This window comes from Bidens hawaiensis, unplaced genomic scaffold, assembly GCF_021521415.1.
Source record: "Bidens hawaiensis isolate Kalapana, Puna unplaced genomic scaffold, B.hawaiensis_p1.1 tig00006845_1, whole genome shotgun sequence".
NCBI lineage: Eukaryota > Viridiplantae > Streptophyta > Magnoliopsida > Asterales > Asteraceae > Bidens > Bidens hawaiensis.
Window position 1 is genome coordinate 1,083,165 of NW_027491467.1, and position 17,814 is coordinate 1,100,978.

The window sequence follows — 17,814 nt, forward strand, 5'->3', positions numbered from 1 at the left end:
TTTCTGGTATACTTGAAACCCGGTTAATTCAACATGAATTACCCGAACTTGAAGAAACCGTGAAAGATTTGGGTTGAGTTTCGGGTCTGAATTTAAAACTGTGAAACCCTTAAAACCCTGAAAAACACCTCTATATCAAAAATGAAAACTTAAAACCCAAGTTTATTTATTAATTAGTAATCCTAGTATAGAAAAATGTTAGTTTAGTTAAAACACATCATGTGCCATATAGAGTTGGGTTGGGCTGCCTAAATCAATCAATTTCAATTTCAATTTCAATTTCAATTTCAATTTCAATTTCAATTTCAATTTCAATTTCAATTTCAATTCCAATTTTAATTTCATTCATCGTATCTTTGAAACCTAATTCTTCTTCGTTCGACCATTCACGTTCATCTTCTATTATAATATATCTTCCCTAGGGTTCTTCAACCATCCAGTTCAAACAATGGGCAAGAAAGAAGAAGAATCCAGACGAAGGAACAAAAGAATCACTGATTCCGAATATTCTTCCGATTCCGATCAATCCGATTCTTCTCATTCTCCTCGACGACGTCGTTCCGGTAAAAGCAGCCGCAGTAGCAAACGCAGCCGCCGTCGCTACTCCGATTCCGACGAATCCGATGACGGTTCCGATGACCGATCCAGCAAGCGAAAGAAGAAGTCGTCGTCTTCTTCGAATAAGAAGAAGAAGGTTAGTGAAGAGCAGATTGCTGAGTATTTAGCCAAAAAAGCACAGAAAAAGGTACCACTTATTATTACACAATTTATGTGATGATATTATTACCTGCTGATTACGTTTTGTTAATTTTTTCTTTGTTTTGATATTTTAGGCGATGAAAGTAGCCAAGAAGCTGAAGTCTCAGAATGCTTATGGTTACGCCAACGACTCTAATCCCTTTGGTGATTCTAATCTCAATGAAAAGTGAGTTACTTAGTTACTTATTTTTTGTATTATGAAATTAAGTAGGATGGATGATTCATTATGAAGGTTACATAAGGGGCTTTTTAATATGGTTCAACACGAATGATAACAGAAGCCGCTAGTAAGCGTTTTGCACAATTCTGTACGTTAGGCCGATTTCGATCTATTCTCGTAGGTCTTTATGTTACCAACTATTCTAACCGGTGGTCTTAAAACTGTTATTTGGATTTATTAGGTGGTTTAGTGACCTTTTTAGTACGTATAAGATATATTTTAAGGTTATGTCGACGTATGAGGACACCATCTATTCAAGCACTTGACTTTTCTAAACTAGTAGCTGTGTTGTTTGATTGATAGGATTACTCCCAACAAAGGTTGAAAACACCCCGTCCAAGTTGATAAGAGTAGTAATTTTTGCTTAGGTTTTGAATGGTTTAATCTGATAATTAGGTGTGAATTATAGTTATTGAGGGCACTTAACACCTAGGCAGTTTAAAAGGCGGCCCTTATGCTAATTTAAACAACATAGTGATGATATGCTTTAGTACACATGTTTTGGACAGAAGTTTTGGGTAATCAACTACTCAATTAGACATCTCAAATTGTGAGAAAAACTTAGATGGTATGCTCGTTTTGTGAAATTTATACTTATTGGAAATTTGTCATTTTTTGAGTATTTTTTCTTGCAATAACAATAACATTTAATCAATTCCAGTATGCATTTGTGATGAAAGAAGTAGAAAGTGTTTTTATAAACCTTCATTCAGTTGGCTTTTAGAAAACCATAACAGTTTAATACTTTCAAAGTTATACTCTCAAACCCTTTAAACTAAACACATTCCAACTTTTTATCCGGATGAATCCATTTCTTTTTTTGCTGTGATGCTTTGTTACAGTTTAGGCTGCTCTGAAATCTAGGATACAATTTGATGGCATATATTGTAATGTTTTCTCTTGGCCTTATCTGTTAGTGAACTATTTAAAAATACGTGTCGCACCATTGTAAGATCTTTTTTGAAGACAGTCTTTAAACTTCAAGTCATTATACTCAAATACTTATAATTTTCAGGTTTGTGTGGAGAAAGAAGATAGAGAAAGATGTTGCTCAAGGAGTTCCACTTGATGCCTTTTCTGTTAAAGCCGAAAAGAAACGGCAAAGAGAGAGAATGGTATGTAACTTTTAAGTTTCAAATTGAATCATCTACACAACACTTAATAATAATTCATATCTTCACATAATACTGCAGGCTGAAATTGAAAAGGTTAAAAAGAGAAGGGAAGAAAGAGCCATTGAAAAAGCACAACATGAAGAGGAGATGGTAAGTTTGATTTGTGTAACTATAATTACAATTAGAAAATCCATAGCATCAATTGATAATATTCTGATCCTCATTGTTTTGCAGGCCTTGCTTGCGAGAGAACGTGCTCGAGCTGAGTTTCAAGACTGGGAAAAGAAAGAAGAAGAGGTAATAGGGCTTTCTTGTTGTATTTTCAATTTTGATGTTGTAAGTGTTAACTAACATATGGTGTTTCAACAGTTCCATTTTGATCAAAGCAAAGTTCGATCTGGAATACGGTTACGTGAAGGGCGTATTAAGCCAATCGATGTACTATCTAAACATCTTGAGCCTTCTGATGAATTTGATGTAGAGATTGAGGAGCCATACATGGTGTTTAAGGTATCTACATTTTTTTGTCGCTTTCCTGTTTTAAATCAAAGATCATGTTCATGGTTTCTCACAAATCTATTCTGGAATAATTTAGGGTTTGACTGTTAAGGAGATGGAAGAGCTTCAAGAGGACATAAAAATGCATATTGATTTGGATAGAGGCACACCAATGCATATTCAATATTGGGAGGTACAGAGTTTTTTTTTCTTATTTAATAAAGTTGATTTTTTAAATAATATCATGTTTGTAATCATAGTCTCTTTTCTTATATCATAAAATTGATCTTTTAAAATAATATCTTGTTTGTAATATATTGCTTTCGTGTACATAGGCTCTTAAGGTGGTATGTGATTGGGAGTTAGCGGCAGCCCGCAAAAAGGACACACTGGACCGGGCTAAAGTGAGGGGTGAAGCACCACCTGCAGAGATAGTTGCTGAAGAACGTGGTTTGCATTCAAGTATCGAGACAGACGTGAAGAAACTTTTAGAAGGAAAATCATTTGCTGAACTAGAAAACCTTCACGCTCAAATCGAGTCCGAGATGCGTTCGGGGAAAGCTAAGGTTGTTGAGTACTGGGAAGCTGTTCTTAAACGCATTCACATCTATAAAGCTAAGGTATTGTTATTATACTATTTCCAATTTACACATAGCTTATTGTTTTTAATGCAAAATTGGATTAAATTTTTTGGCGGTGTGCGTGCAGGCTTGCATAAAGGAAATTCATAATAAGATGTTGCGTAAGCATTTAGAACATCTTGAGCAACCAGATGGGAGTCACACCTTTAACATGGAAAGAGACAAAACTGCTTCACCTAAAGTTGACCAAGAACTTGACCATGTTCTAGAAGGTGATGAAGTCCGTGAAGAAATACCAAGAGGCGAGGAGCAAGTAACAGAGGAGGAAGAAGCGGGTTCGTTTTCACCAGAATTGTTGCACGATGAAGACGAAGAGGCCATAGACCCTGAAGAGGACAGGGCTATTTTGGTAATTAATGTTCCCCTTCCACACTATCATTGGCTATTGGGCTGTAAACTAGATGAGCCGAGCCGAGCCAGGTTGGGCTTGGGCTTAAATTTAAACTAGTCATTGGCTCAGCTCGTTTATATTAATAAGCTTAAAAATTGAGCTCAAGCTCGGCTCGTCAGTATTTATACACAATGGCCATGGGCTTTTTGAACAACCCTAGGTGGTTAATGAAGGTAGGTAAAGTTTGCTAATTTTTGTGTACTGAAACAGGAAATGAGGCGTGTACAAGTAGTAGAACAACAACAGAAAAAGCTTCAAGAAGCAATGACTTTGCCACCACCCGAGGATAATTTGGAGAGGCGGGCCATGAAGGCCATGGGAGCAATGGATAACGATGATGAAGTATTTGGAAACTCGGATGAAGTCAACGTTGACTCACAGGTATACTGGTGGCATGACAAATACCGACCTAGAAAACCAAAATATTTCAACCGCGTGCACACCGGATACGAGTGGAACAAATACAACCAAACACATTATGATCATGACAATCCGCCTCCAAAAATTGTGCAAGGGTACAAATTCAATATATTCTATCCCGATCTTGTTGACAAAACGAGGGCTCCGGTTTATACAATCGAGAAGGATGGAGACAGTACTGAAACATGCATCATTCGGTTTCATGCGGGTCCACCTTATGAGGATATTGTAAGTATTCTGGACTATATTTTGACGACTGGACACTTTTTTTAGTAGACCATATTTTGACGATTTATTTTGTAATAGGCTTTTCGCATAGTTAATAAGGAATGGGAGTATTCGCACAAGAAGGGATTCAAGTGCACGTTTGAGCGTGGGATCTTGCATGTTTATTTCAACTTCAAACGATACAGGTATCGTAGATGAGTGTGGTCACTGGTCTTCTTTGGCTTGTAACTTGAGTCCGGACAAATTGTACCTTAATCTATATTCATAAGAATAAGACATATAACATGCAGGATGTTTACTATTCTTTACACCTTTGTTTATTTATTTTGTTACATTTTAGTCAGAACTAGTTAATTCATAGTCTCATTTTATAACACTTTTATTTGTTGCTACGTCTGAATTAACTTAAGAAAATCATCGGTTATTTTTAGAGTTCGCCAAACAAACATAAACAATACTTTGCCATTAGGATGTAAATAAGCATTGTCCCTAAAACTGCTAATTCATCGGAGATTTACAACTTCACTGTACGTCACTAAATATCATACAAGAATGTAAAAAACAAAAGTATTTACTTTGATACCGAATATCATACGATAAACAGAAAGTTGATAGCCTAGTTTTTTTTACCGCTTTCGACCTCCAACATTGTCAAATTTGGGCGCTAGCTCCATAGAAACGCCTTGCACAACTTTGCACATTAGACTCCATATAGTGCTTTCAATTTCAGATGCAGATAGGTGATTCAACAGAGGAGACCGATCAATTGACGTTTGGTTATTGAAATCTAATGGTAATTTCATTTCTAACGTTTTTGGCTTAAGTTGCTAGAATTTATGTGGGAATAGAGAAGCAACTGGAAATTGGTATGATAATATGAGATGGTCATGAATGCACAAACCATTCCTTAGAAAACATAAATATCCCACGGCCGATATATATGGCCAACACACTTCTCGAGTATTAAATGGAGACGGCTTTGATCGTAACTCAACGTTAAAGTTGGTGTCACATCTTTGACGTCACAATAACATGCATCTGGGATAAGCATGCCCAGGTAATAGAATATGGAAAGTTTGAGGGTAGCATGACTACTTAACTTACAATTATTACAGAAGTTATAGGAATAATCCAACTACCTAGTATACAACTTAGGTTATCCATAAATGCTAAAGTCTTAATTACTTAAAAGTGATGTAATAATGAGTACAAGTACCATAAAGCTTGTTTCTTAGTCTTAGTCTTGAAGTACAAGTCTAACTAATCAAAACCATCAAGTAGCGTAATAACATTCATAAACTGAATATTAAAAAAAAAAATAGTAATTAAATTAACTGAACCTTAATTATCACATTATTGAGTTAGTTGGTTTAACTGATTTCAAGTTACTATTATATTAGTTATATATAAACTACATTTTATACAATAAACACTATAATCCATTTAAAACTAGAAGATTTGTAAAAGTCATCGATCCATGGGATATGGTCCCTCTAATGTTAAAATATATTTATTTATCAATGCTGTCGTGTTTTCATCCATCTGTTTTGTTCGTAATTCCTATAGTTCTTCATTTCTGTTCCCCAAGTCACAGAGAAAAAGAGGTATGCATGTGTGGTTCATACATAAATATGAACACAACCTAACAAGAAATAAAGCGAAAATGGGTGGTTTAGAAAAACAGTTTGAACATAATTTGATACAAGACGTACGCAACTGGTGGAGGCTTTGGAGAGAGAAAGTGGGAAAACACGACCCGAAATAAAGCGAAAAATTTTTAAGGAGAAAAGTAGATGTCAAGCTAGTATGTTTGACTCCGATATCATACAGATTGTTATATTTCTCCATGTCTTAGTAAAACATGATACAAGACTAGTATACGTACAGAAGGGAGAATCTTATCAGAAATCCAATTCCATGTCACCGATAGCAATCCGATGCTTTCCCACCAAACTGACTAACTTTTGAAATGAGCCGATCCATGAGGTTTCCGTCGATAATTACCAACGGAATTTTACTGTCAAGCATATGTTGTCGGTGATACTCAATTTTTTACTACTGTGACGAGCATAACCTGGTGTATAATATATAAAATAATTTAATCATGAATGATTAAAAAAACATTTTTTCCGTTCATATCTAGACATAAATTTTGAAAATGCATGTGTATGAAATAAAGGAATCTGTTGAACTACAAACCAGATCCGAAAATAGGCCCTACATGTTGTATCCGATCCAACATTTGCCACTGGCGTAATATATGCATGCATCTTTAATAATTATTACAAGACATGGTACATGTACATTCACATGTACCTCATCACACAATATAGTCCTATAAATATATATGCCCATGTTTGGAGTTCAAACCCATCACACACACAAACACAAAACATATAAAGTTTGAGATCAAAGATTCAACAATGGAAAAGTTTTTAACAACTTCTGTTGATGTTAACAAGGTTTGGAGAAGAAAAACATATCAAGTTAGTACCGTTGAAGGCAGTAACGATAGACGAAGGAATATGAAGACGGTTAGGTTTGGAGAGAGTCGCAGTCGGTTATCAAAGATCAAGAAACTGTTTAACATGGGTTCTGATGAGCCGACCAAGAAGGTTAGCAGCGGCTTTCAGAGCCGGCTGCTTCTTGAAATTCATAAGAACACTTCTGCGTCTCATGAACTAGGTTCCATGTAAACATTGTACAGTTGTTCGATCCGTCTCTTAATTATTGAAGGATGGTGTTTTCTGTTTTGTTTTATAAAACAACATGATGATGTTTGAAATTTAGAGGCAGTCATGGTTAGATCACCTATTGCTTCATGTAACAAGATGTTTTCAGTTTTCATAAGAAAACTTGTATTGTATTTGTTAGTATACATATGTCGGTGAACTTAATAAAGTTTATAAACTATATTTTGAATTCTTTTCTTATATATTTCATAATTATTATATTTACTCGTTTAAAACATGTAACACATGCCCTTAAGAAATCAATTCCAAGTTTTCAATATGTTTAGATGGAAAAGTGAATTTGCATTGATGAATAAACTGGGAAAAGTATTGGAAATTATGATGTCAAATAAAAGATATTATATGCACACCCCACAAATTAAGATCATAGAAAGGATTTTGTGGAATGAATATTACCAAGAACGTTAATCACAATAATCATAACTCAAAACAAAACCAACCACCGAGACTGGTGACTAAACCATAATCTATATCAAGAACACTAACCAGTAACCACAACTTCAAGCAAAGTGTGTAGATTTGTTTTATGTTCAATCTCAAACGGGCCTTCTTTGATATAGATTAAGGCTTAGTCACCGGAACTTGGCTAACGATGTAATATTTATTTTACATTTTTACATATGTAATTGCAACTTTCACACATGCAATTCTCATATACCTGTACAATTTTCATATAATACAAACTTTGCAACTTGCAAGCATTTGTTTGTTTGTTTGTTTTGTTTTTTTTTTGTTTTTTTTTTTTGTTTTTTTTTTGTTTTTTTTTGTGAATAGAGTAAAAACAAAGGGTATAGTCATTATTTAACACCAAAACCCTACACACTTTTATATTTGGGTTCAATCTTCATCCCCAACAAGCCCTAATATATAAAAATGAAGGAAACCAATAAAAAATGAAAGAATAAAAAAACTGTCATATAACATGCTAGCTGGATGTTATTGATCCTCAGAAGTCAGGTGTCGGATTACTCACTCCGGTAAAGGAAATAAGGTAGCTTCTCTTGAAGCATTCAATTATGAGATAAATTTCGGGTTTCATGTCTTGTTATATCTAATTCATAACTGAATGCTTCAAGAAAAATTAGCTCATTTCCTTTTATTGAGAACGTAGACTGACTCCTGTCTTACAAGGAACGATAAAAGTCATGACACCCAGCTAACGTGTGGTGTTCTCGACGTTTTATGTGTTAGAGTTTGTAATTGCTGGGGATGAAGATTGAACTCAATTATAAAAGAGGAGAATGACGGTTTGATGCTAAATGACGGTTATACCCTTTCTCTTTACTCTAGTAACATAAAAACTAACCATATGCTTGCAAGTTGCAAGTTTGTACATCTTTTCAAACCAAACAAATATTGTTAAAAACAATGACCAAACAACCTAACGCTCTAAATACAGATATAACTACCTAATAACAGATTCTGGATCATCAATTGTCAAACGAGAATTGTCAAATGAAGACTCGACCACATCGGTGTGGGCAGCAGAATCTTCTAGAGCCCGAAAAAATGCGTACGGTCCCCAACCTTCACATGTATTCAAAATTACATACATAAAACTTGTAACAAAAATGTGTAAAATAATAAGAATAATAATAATTAGACCGCTCGACGAGCTGCAGTTAAGGCATACCTTCGGCATGATAGGGTGGTGCGAAAAACTGCAAATAGCAAAATGTGGCCACGGTCACACCTACAAAGAATAATGTGCAAATGCTAAGTTCTCCAAATGATGTAATAAGTGCCTGATTCCCCTCTAACAGAGGTCTCAAGTTTGAATTCAGCTTCCACCGGTTAGCAGAGTTAAGAAAAAAGTTCTCCAAACGAGTGAATTTACCTATTAGACCTCCAGCAAAGACGTCTTGCCAATGGTGCCAATAGTCGTCTACACGAGAAATGCCAACAAGTGATGCAACGAGTAGAGGCAACAAGACGATGCATAGCTTTGCCACGTGACCTTTACGGTCAAACACTCTTACTTTTCCCGATAGATAGAGGGACAAGAATCCAAGGCCTGAGAAAGACCCTGCAATAAATTCACAAAAATTAGTAAATTAATGGTATGACTATTTTTCTTGGTATGAACCTTGAATTGTATAATGCTAGAGATGTCATTTTAGACCCATTTAGTTATGGATTTGGTCGAGTTGGGTTATCTTTAGACGGCAAAAAAGATGATAATTTCGACACATATAGAAGCAAACATATTTCCCTTTACGCCCTGCTTGCGGTGCGCGCATATAATGTATATATGTGTGAACCCTCGGGTGGGCAAAAGTAAAATTGCACTAATTTTGACGTTATTTTACTAATCTCGTGAAAATAACGTTAAAAGTGGCGGAAGGTTAATCAGGCATCATGTGGTGGCGTTGATAGCCGAAAGACAAGGGCGCATGCACCGATCAGCCGGTGTCCCGATGATTGAGTGCTATGTGCCTTATGTCCAAGGCTTGATGCAAAACTACTATCGAGCCGGGGGTCTCACCGGAAGCAGCCTCTCTATCCCTATGGGATAGAGGTAAGGCTGTCTACATCTTACCCTCCTCAGACCCTACCATAGCATTGCTATTGGTGGGATATACTGAGTACGATGATGATGATGATGATTACCCGGCCCACCCGACCCGCCCGCCTTACCACTTCTAATTATATCTTTAGTAACTAAATTATTGACTATTTTTTTATTTGACTGAACTATGAATCTTGAAGTATATAATACTATAGATGACAATTTTGACCCGTTTAGTGTATATTTAATGCCTAAAACCTCAAATATAATTTTATTAAAAAAACTAGAGCTTTTTTAAAACAATATAACCTTTAATCATAATTGACATGTCATATAATTACTTAAAAAGGAACTAAAATTTGACTAAAAGTTTTATGGGTAGACCCAACTTGGACTTGTTTAGTGATTAACTTCGGGTTATGTTTAATTTGCAACAAAGGTGACAGTTTCGACCCATTTAGCTTGCATAAACCTTATAATAATTAATACTTTTTTAAATTATATAACTTTTAACCATAGTTGAGAAACTTACTACTAATCATTTAAAAAATATAACATAAATTTAGATAAAAATGGTATAGCTCAACCCAACTTGACCCGTATTGACCAGAACAAAAAAGTAACCGTTTACCGACCCACCCATGTTACCACTTCTAATTAAACCATAAGCATTTTGACAGAAATAAAGAATCACGTAGAATGTGTTACTCACATGAAGCATGCCCACTCGGGAAACTTTTATGGCCTTCGCTTACAACCTTGCTATCACCATGACATAAAACATTTCCCACTTGATCATAAAGCTGAAGAAAACAACACGATCCTAGTAAAAAAAAATATATTCAACTGTTTCAAAAAAACTAAACAAATGAAACAAAACAGAAATCTAAAAGCACATACATCTTTTCCATCCGGAAAACAGCGCCAGAAGAAGTCTGGCCGAGGCCTGCCAACTGCATCCTTTATAGCATTGGTTATAACCCCGGTTAACATAACCGAAAACAAAAGCCCTGTGGTAACAAACAATAATAATTCAAACTCTCTCAATAATAACATTTAAGGGAAGAGGTTAAACATTTAGACGTTTCGATTTAGTCTACCTAATATGGCATGATGAAGATCATACACGTCTCTTCTATGATAATAAAATACCATAAAGACAGCTATCGGGACCAATACTGCATAAACCTGATAATAATGTTATCATATAATTATTACAAAATGCAGTTCCTAACAGCGTGTATATTATTAGTATATGGAAAGAGGACTGACGCGAACAGCCCACATTGGAACGGTGTTATCCTTCAAGGGGTACTTGAGATCAGACATCATGTCTTTGCCAACATAACGGTAGAACGGATGGATGCGGTTTAAAGCGAACATTGTAAACGCCAATAATACAAGAATGAACCAATCAGTGATGTGAGTCTTAGCGAGTGTAATCCCATGTGAGGTGACAGTATGAGTTACTAGCAATCTAGTCTGTATAAGTTATAAAATCTAACATAGTTATATTTTGAAGAATAATTAGGGCTGGCTAGAAGCAATAAAGGATGAAGAAGATAACATAATAACATGCCTTTTTGTTGTGAGGTATTATTAAGGGAGAATAGAGGTGATTTGTAACAGCAGAATCCTGTAACAGTAAATACAATTATAAATTTCTAGTTGATTCCCAATTGTAATCTAGAGTTTCAACATCAGATATGAATACAATTCAAATGTGAAGATAACAAGAAATAAGTAACCAACTTGAGGGGGATTATTATTATTATTCCGAGAAGTGAAAAGGGATCTGAGATTCCATGAAGGCATGATCGATGAATTATGAAATCAATGCTGCTGCCATTGAATCAGAATCAGAATCAGATTTGTACAAGAGGTTAGAGGGAGTCACGATCACCAGAGCTGGAACTATAATAATAACTCATTATTTATTAATTTAACTCTCTAGATGTATTTATGAAGATTAGATTGACATTCTACGCTACAATGATTTGTTGTTTATTTTACACCAAATTTAAGTGTTTGTTCTTTATTTTTTAAATTGAATGAATTAGTTTTTACGTTTCAAAATATTACATCGTTTGTCTTTTGACCATAATTTAGTTAGTTTTTCTTGTTACATCAGGTCATGTGCCTCGCAGATAAGGACAAATGAGTCTTTTTATCTATCTATTAAAAAAAAAACATTTTCAAAACTAAAACTAAAAGAATACTCTCTCTCTCTCTACACCCTCCGATGTTGTTTGTGTGTGGTGTAAGATATGATGGAGTTGGAACGTAGCTTTCGTACAAGATCGTGTTTTAAATTTATAAAATCGATTTCTACTAAGACTAAACACACATAAAATAAACCCTTGAATTCTGAATATGGTAAAGTAGCTCCTGAGTGGGGAACGACCCCTTTGATGGGCGTCGCAATGGCTCTATTTGCGGTAGTTCTATCTATTATTTTAGAGATTTATAATTCTTCCGTTTTATTGGATGGAATTTCAATGGATTAGATCTATAAGAACCCCCCAAGTCCTAGCTTTTAAATAAAAAATGAATCCTTTAGAGCTCGGATTTCAAGCTCATTCGATTTTGATAGTTCGATCATGGAATTTCTTTGTTTCTGTAATTCTGGAATATGAGTGTGTGACTTGTTATAATGGATCCTATTTATAGTACAGAGAATGGGTCTGTCATCTTGATAGAGATGGTTCTCCTTCGTCGGATATTTATTCTATTATCTGGAACACATAATATATGAAATAGATTAAGAAATATTTGAACTATGATTCATACTTAATATTCAAACCTCGCGGCCAGACTCCAAAAAAGTTTCCAAGAATTAGAATTTAGAAATATAAATCGAAATTGTTTCTTCTTTAAAATTTCAAAATTTTTATACTTATTTTGACTCAAAGATAAATCGTATATGTAGAATAGTATTGGTAAGAACCAAGTATCGATCCGTAGACACAAATGTTTCGAATAATGAATCTTCGTTTTAGTTCAATCAGAGAGTTTTAATCATTTTGGGTTTGATTTTTAACTTTTTATAAAATAGAAATACTTACATATTTAATATGTAGGTGACAAGAAGAGAAATTCTAAATGAGTAATTCAATTATATGAAGGTTACCATATAAGATCAAGAATCCACTCCATTCTTCCTTGATGATTATTAAGTAAACATGTGATAAACTTGCCCTAATAATATATGATAGAATAGCCCCTCATTTCTAAGTGAACATATTCATGACATAAAAGAAAGTAGCATGCATATTTTCAAGTCCACCGTTGCTTAATCTCATACTACCACAAGAATGTCAATTTAAGTAGGCAAGTAGTTTAGTAAAATAGAAAGATTAGGATTGACTTCGATTTCTCAAATTCCAATTCTAACAACTTCGGGTGGTTATAGTTTAGTCACACAACCTCCCCTTGTTGATTTAATTAGGTTATAATTACACATTCCTTTAACATATGATTTCTTTAACTAGCATGATAATCTAAGCAATCGTGTTAACAATGTTATTTCAGAATTATCAAAACTAAAGAAATAGATCATAGCTTATATTTCATCATTTCTAAGTACAATATAAGGATCCATGTTTTATCTTGAATAAGTTATCAAAGTATTATTTTTACCAATTCTAGTCTCCAAGAACATGAGTGAATCATGAATGATTGTTAATTATCAACCTTGATTTGTTGAGTTAAAGTGACAAAACATTTTTCATCAAAGGATAATTGCAAGATAACCATGTATTTTACTAAACTAAATCACATATTTAAGATAATCATCAAGTAAAACTGTCACACCCCGGCTTACGGCCTAGGCGTGTGACCAACAGTTGGTACCTGTTTTGTAAATGTATCAGAGTTTAGCGGAAGTCCTTTAAAAATATATTTTGAAATATTAATTTATTTGTAAACTTTTTATTTATAATAAAATATAATATATATATATATATATATATATATATATAAACATTAGTTAATTTGTACATCTTAATGAAATGTTTTGATTTATTAGAAAACTTCATGGATAATAAATATCACATGGTTGATTTATAAACTTTGTTTAGATTTTTATAAAACTCGTTTAAATATTTCTTTCAAATTTTAATTTATTTGAAACTATGAGCCATATCTACCTTGCGAACATCCACTCCATGAAAGGCTCAGATTCTTGATACTTTAATCACCTGAAATGTTAGAAAATACGTCAGCGATGTGCTGGTGAATACGCTGACGCTAATATATTTTCTTTTACTTTATTACCCCTCGAGACTACGCCTGCCTCGGCCCATCGTGGCTTAGAATAACAAAGTTAAAACAACACATTTATAAATTCAAGTCTCTACTCTAGGTCACCTCAGCAAACACCGCAGCGTTCGACTTAGTTAAGTACCCGTAAGTATACACAATGATCGTACTTCCCGCGGGAAAGCGTCCTACGATCAAGGTGGTGCGATGTGCCCATCGCATACTACCACATATGTAAGGATCCAGACACACGTATATCACAGCCTGAGGGCTAGGTTTATACTCTCATTTATAATGGTTTTAGGAACATGTAGTCCCTTGTAAATCATTTTCATATAATCATGTTTGACTCATTTGAAATCAAGTTTAAAATTTTGGGGGCGTATTCACCTTTTCGCTTTGGGATCGGCTTCAACACCGTCCGAGGGTCTTTCCTTGCTATCTCGCACCTATAGTACGAGTATAGCCTTCTCTTTTGGATCAGCTTCAATACACTGTCCGAGGGTCTTTCCCTCTTCTTTGTTATCTCGCACCTATAGTACGAGTATAACTTTTTGTTAGTCGGATATACAATCCGGCTTAAGACCTCTAGTCTCTCTTTTGTAAAATCCTTACCTCGATTTTAAATTTCTTTATGAACCTTTAGTTCAAAACATCTTTTCTCTATTTTAAACCTTTAGTTTAAAATATTATTTCTTTCTTCTCTTTTTCAAGTTAAAATTCTTTCTTTTCTTTTCTTTTACAAGATAAACCTCTAGTTTAACTTGTTGTCTTTTTCTACGTTTCTTCTTCATTAAGAAACGCATCTTTTTATTTTCTTATTATTTAAGAATAATAACTTAAATAATATTATCAACTATAACTCTTTTCTACTTCCATCTTTTTCTTTTTCTTTTATAGTATGTTTGAACCTATAGCCCAAATCATATATCTCTTATTCTCATATTCAGACCTTTAGTCTGTCTACGTTTCCAAAACGTATACTTATATATATATATATATACCTCAACTAGTTTATATTCATAATACAAACAATGTATATATATATTTATTCATTACTTGTTTAAATTATCTTTAAATAATACTTTTATCTTTATTTATTAATAAAGATTCTTTTCATTTATTTCTTTATTCTTTTTCTTTTTATTATTATTTAAAATCTATTTAAATAATACTCATTCTTTATTTATAATAAATATTTTATACTTTTATCTTTCTTTTTATATAATTTCATCGCTTTATTTTCGAGGTATTGATTATACCCTTGACTAGGGTCTAAGCCTTTATTATTTTATTAATATTTTATTAATATTTTATTCGGGCATTATGCCTACCTTGTTTGGTTTATTAATTCTAAACTCACGGGCAGCACTTCGACGTTGGCACGTATATCGAGAATCTTGATCAACACCTCCTTGGCACGCAAATCGAGGCACGCCGGTCTTCAAGTCTTGTCGGTACGCACTTCGAGGCGGGTCGTAGGTTCGTTTCGGGTCGGCACACACTTCGAGGCAGGTCGTCGGTTCGTTTCGGGTCGGCACGCATTTCGTGGTGGAATGTTGGGTCATCTCGGATCGACATGTACTTCGAGGCGGAACGTCGGGTTGTACCGGGTCGGTACGTATTTCGAGATATTGTCGCCGGTACTTTGGGGTATCGTCGGTTTATGGCACAGATTATGAGGTATAATGTCGGAGTTTTATGGTTATGGAAAACGAGGTGGTCGGTACACGTTTATCTATGTGATTTTTAGAGAGATGTTAGAGAGTGTATTCTAGAGAGAGAAAGATGTGTGTGAAATTGAGTGTGAAAAATGAAATGCCATGTCTTGCTATTTATAGAGTTTTCTGGAGACCCGTCGCGATATGCGATGGGCCTAGACATAGCCGTCGCGTATCGCGACGTAGCTATGGTGAGTCGCAGGTAGGTTTGGCACGTGGCATACGCGGTGCCACGTGGCGAGCTTTTTGTCACATTGTGACACATGGCATGACTCGTGTCACATTGTCATGGCTTGATGCCACGTGGCATGACACGTGTCATATTGTCATGGCTTTATGCCACGTGGTAGGACACGTGTCACCGCTTCAGACCTCGTAATCGCGATACGCGATGACGTTTGGTCTAAGGCCGTCGCGTACCGCGATAAGGCCCGGAGACATATTTTTCATTTTTAAATTTTTAAGTTCGAAACTTTGATATTTTTGGTCCTTTATCTTTTTGAACTTGGTATTTTTGACCCGTTATTTTCGTGATGTTACATCCTCCCCACCTTGAAATAAATCTCGTCCTCGAGATTGCTTCTTTCTAGAACGTGTGGGGGTATTTCTTTTTCATTTCGGATTCGAGTTTCCAAGTATACTCGGGGCCTCTTTCTGAGTCCCACTTTACTTTCACAATCTTCAATGTTCGTCTTTTTACTTTCTTTGTTTTCGAATCTTTGATTTTGAATTGGTTGTTCTAAATATTAAATTTTTTATTAATTTCTATATCTTTTAAAATGTATCGATAAAGATTCATTGGCTTAGACACTTATACAGATCAGAGATGTGGAATACATTTTGTATCCTTTTCGTTTTTTTTTGATTAATTGCAGATAGTATGCAATAGTATCGATTCGCTCGAGTATCTCAAGTGAGCTAAGTTTTCTTTTCTTACCGAAGCGAATAATGTATTTCTAAGGCAAAATTTTAATTAACATCTTATCGCATATATTATATTTTAATGGTTTATGATAGACGTATAGCTCTTTTGGCGATCTTACGCTACTTGAATCGTTCATAGATTTGTAATACTTTATTCATCGTTTCATGAACTACTTCGGATCTAGATATTTGGTTATCTTAGTTTCATACCAATACACGGATGTTTGGCATTTATGTTCGTATAACGTCTCATAAGGTGTGACTCGAATGTTTGTATGGAAAAAATAATTATCCAATTTCTACTTAAATCTTTTATACTTGCACGATGCATAACCTTGTATGTTTGGATTATTATTATTATTTTATTTTTTTTTTATTTTTTTTACTCTGCCCATCTATTTGGGGATGATAGATTATGCTAAAGTTCAATCGAGTTCTTAATGTTAGTTGGAAAGTATCCCTTAAATGGGATATAATTAAACTGTTTTGATTGTAGATTATGAATAATGGCACATCGTGTAGAGACACGATGTTGTTCACATAACTTCATGGTAATCTATCCATCGAGTATGAATCGTACATTGGGAGAAATTTAGGCAAACTTTGTTACTTATTTCTACATGTGGAGTTTGGGTTGTCTAAAGTAATCCAAAGGTTTCTTGTGCTCGATTTTGACTTGTAAATGAATTTAATCTTTCATTACATACGAAGTGACATATTTTTCATGTTTTTCTATTAGTAACTCGATCTAAGGTTTGTGGTATGTTTTTATCACTTTTTGGGTGCATCTTGTACTTTTGAGCTTTGTTCATTATCGTCTCGTATAGCTTTCCATTATCAGTATCAAGTTTTGGTTTTCGAGTATAAAGATTTCGTCATCTTTCTTAACTTACAATTTGATTGTGCCATAACCTTTCGCTTTTGGAAATTTGATTTTTACTCTTGAGGTTTCTTGGTTTCGCTTTGTTTATGTTTATTTAGAGTTTTGAATCTCTAAAACTCAAATGCTCAAATTTTTCAGGTTTTCTCATTCTTTGGTTTATGGTTAATAATAATAATCTTCAGACTCAATGGTTTTATCATTAACATCTATTTAAATCTACTATCTTAAGTAGATGTTCTAATGTTATACCATCTTGTTTTACGTCCGCTCTTTTATATATTTATGCAATCTTCTTTGTAATTACATTTTCGTTTTTTAATGATGAATAGATAAACTCCTTCTATAGTTATCTTGTTTGACGTTTTTACTAATACTCTCGAGTATTGTAGTATATCTCTTTTGTTAATTCTATGTCTTTGGATGATATAGTAAGTTTATAATTTAGAATGTTGCAAGTAATTGTAAATCGTTAAACACAGTGGCCAATTGTGT

The 17,814-nt window shown here is 34.3% G+C and overlaps 2 protein-coding genes across 2 annotated transcripts; one reads left to right on the forward strand and one right to left on the reverse strand.

Moving 5' to 3' along the window:
• Nucleotides 1-448: 448 nt before the first annotated feature.
• On the forward strand, nucleotides 449-4,622 carry LOC143633692 (splicing factor Cactin-like). Its single transcript, XM_077101946.1, has 11 exons — nucleotides 449-745; nucleotides 834-925; nucleotides 1,995-2,094; nucleotides 2,173-2,244; nucleotides 2,329-2,391; nucleotides 2,464-2,604; nucleotides 2,690-2,785; nucleotides 2,928-3,212; nucleotides 3,301-3,582; nucleotides 3,835-4,272; nucleotides 4,351-4,622. The coding sequence occupies exons 1-11, from the start codon at nucleotides 449-451 to the stop codon at nucleotides 4,468-4,470; spliced, it is 1,986 nt and encodes a 661-aa protein (XP_076958061.1). The 3' UTR covers nucleotides 4,471-4,622.
• A 3,323-nt stretch (nucleotides 4,623-7,945) lies between these two features.
• LOC143633682 (putative lipid phosphate phosphatase 3, chloroplastic) lies at nucleotides 7,946-11,017 on the reverse strand. Its single transcript, XM_077101932.1, has 7 exons — nucleotides 10,807-11,017; nucleotides 10,635-10,722; nucleotides 10,435-10,544; nucleotides 10,247-10,337; nucleotides 8,863-9,051; nucleotides 8,659-8,718; nucleotides 7,946-8,552 (listed from the first exon to the last, which is right to left on the reverse strand). Exons 1-7 carry the CDS (start codon nucleotides 10,915-10,917, stop codon nucleotides 8,431-8,433), a joined length of 771 nt encoding a protein of 256 aa, XP_076958047.1. The 5' UTR covers nucleotides 10,918-11,017; the 3' UTR covers nucleotides 7,946-8,430.
• Between the last annotated feature and the right edge of the window lie 6,797 nt (nucleotides 11,018-17,814).

Excerpts from the sequence above, each read along its gene's own strand:
- LOC143633692 (XM_077101946.1), top strand. The coding sequence starts at position 449 with ATGGGCAAGAAAGAAGAAGAATCCAGACGAAGGAACAAAAGAATCACT. Across the intron at positions 746-833 it reads CCAAAAAAGCACAGAAAAAG|GCGATGAAAGTAGCCAAGAA; the intron begins GTACCACTTATT and ends TTGATATTTTAG. Across the intron at positions 2,786-2,927 it reads TGCATATTCAATATTGGGAG|GCTCTTAAGGTGGTATGTGA; the intron begins GTACAGAGTTTT and ends TCGTGTACATAG.
- LOC143633682 (XM_077101932.1), bottom strand. The coding sequence starts at position 10,917 with ATGTTCGCTTTAAACCGCATCCATCCGTTCTACCGTTATGTTGGCAAA. Across the intron at positions 10,723-10,806 it reads TTCCAATGTGGGCTGTTCGC|GTTTATGCAGTATTGGTCCC; the intron begins GTCAGTCCTCTT and ends CATTATTATCAG. Across the intron at positions 10,545-10,634 it reads TCTTCATCATGCCATATTAG|GGCTTTTGTTTTCGGTTATG; the intron begins GTAGACTAAATC and ends TTGTTACCACAG.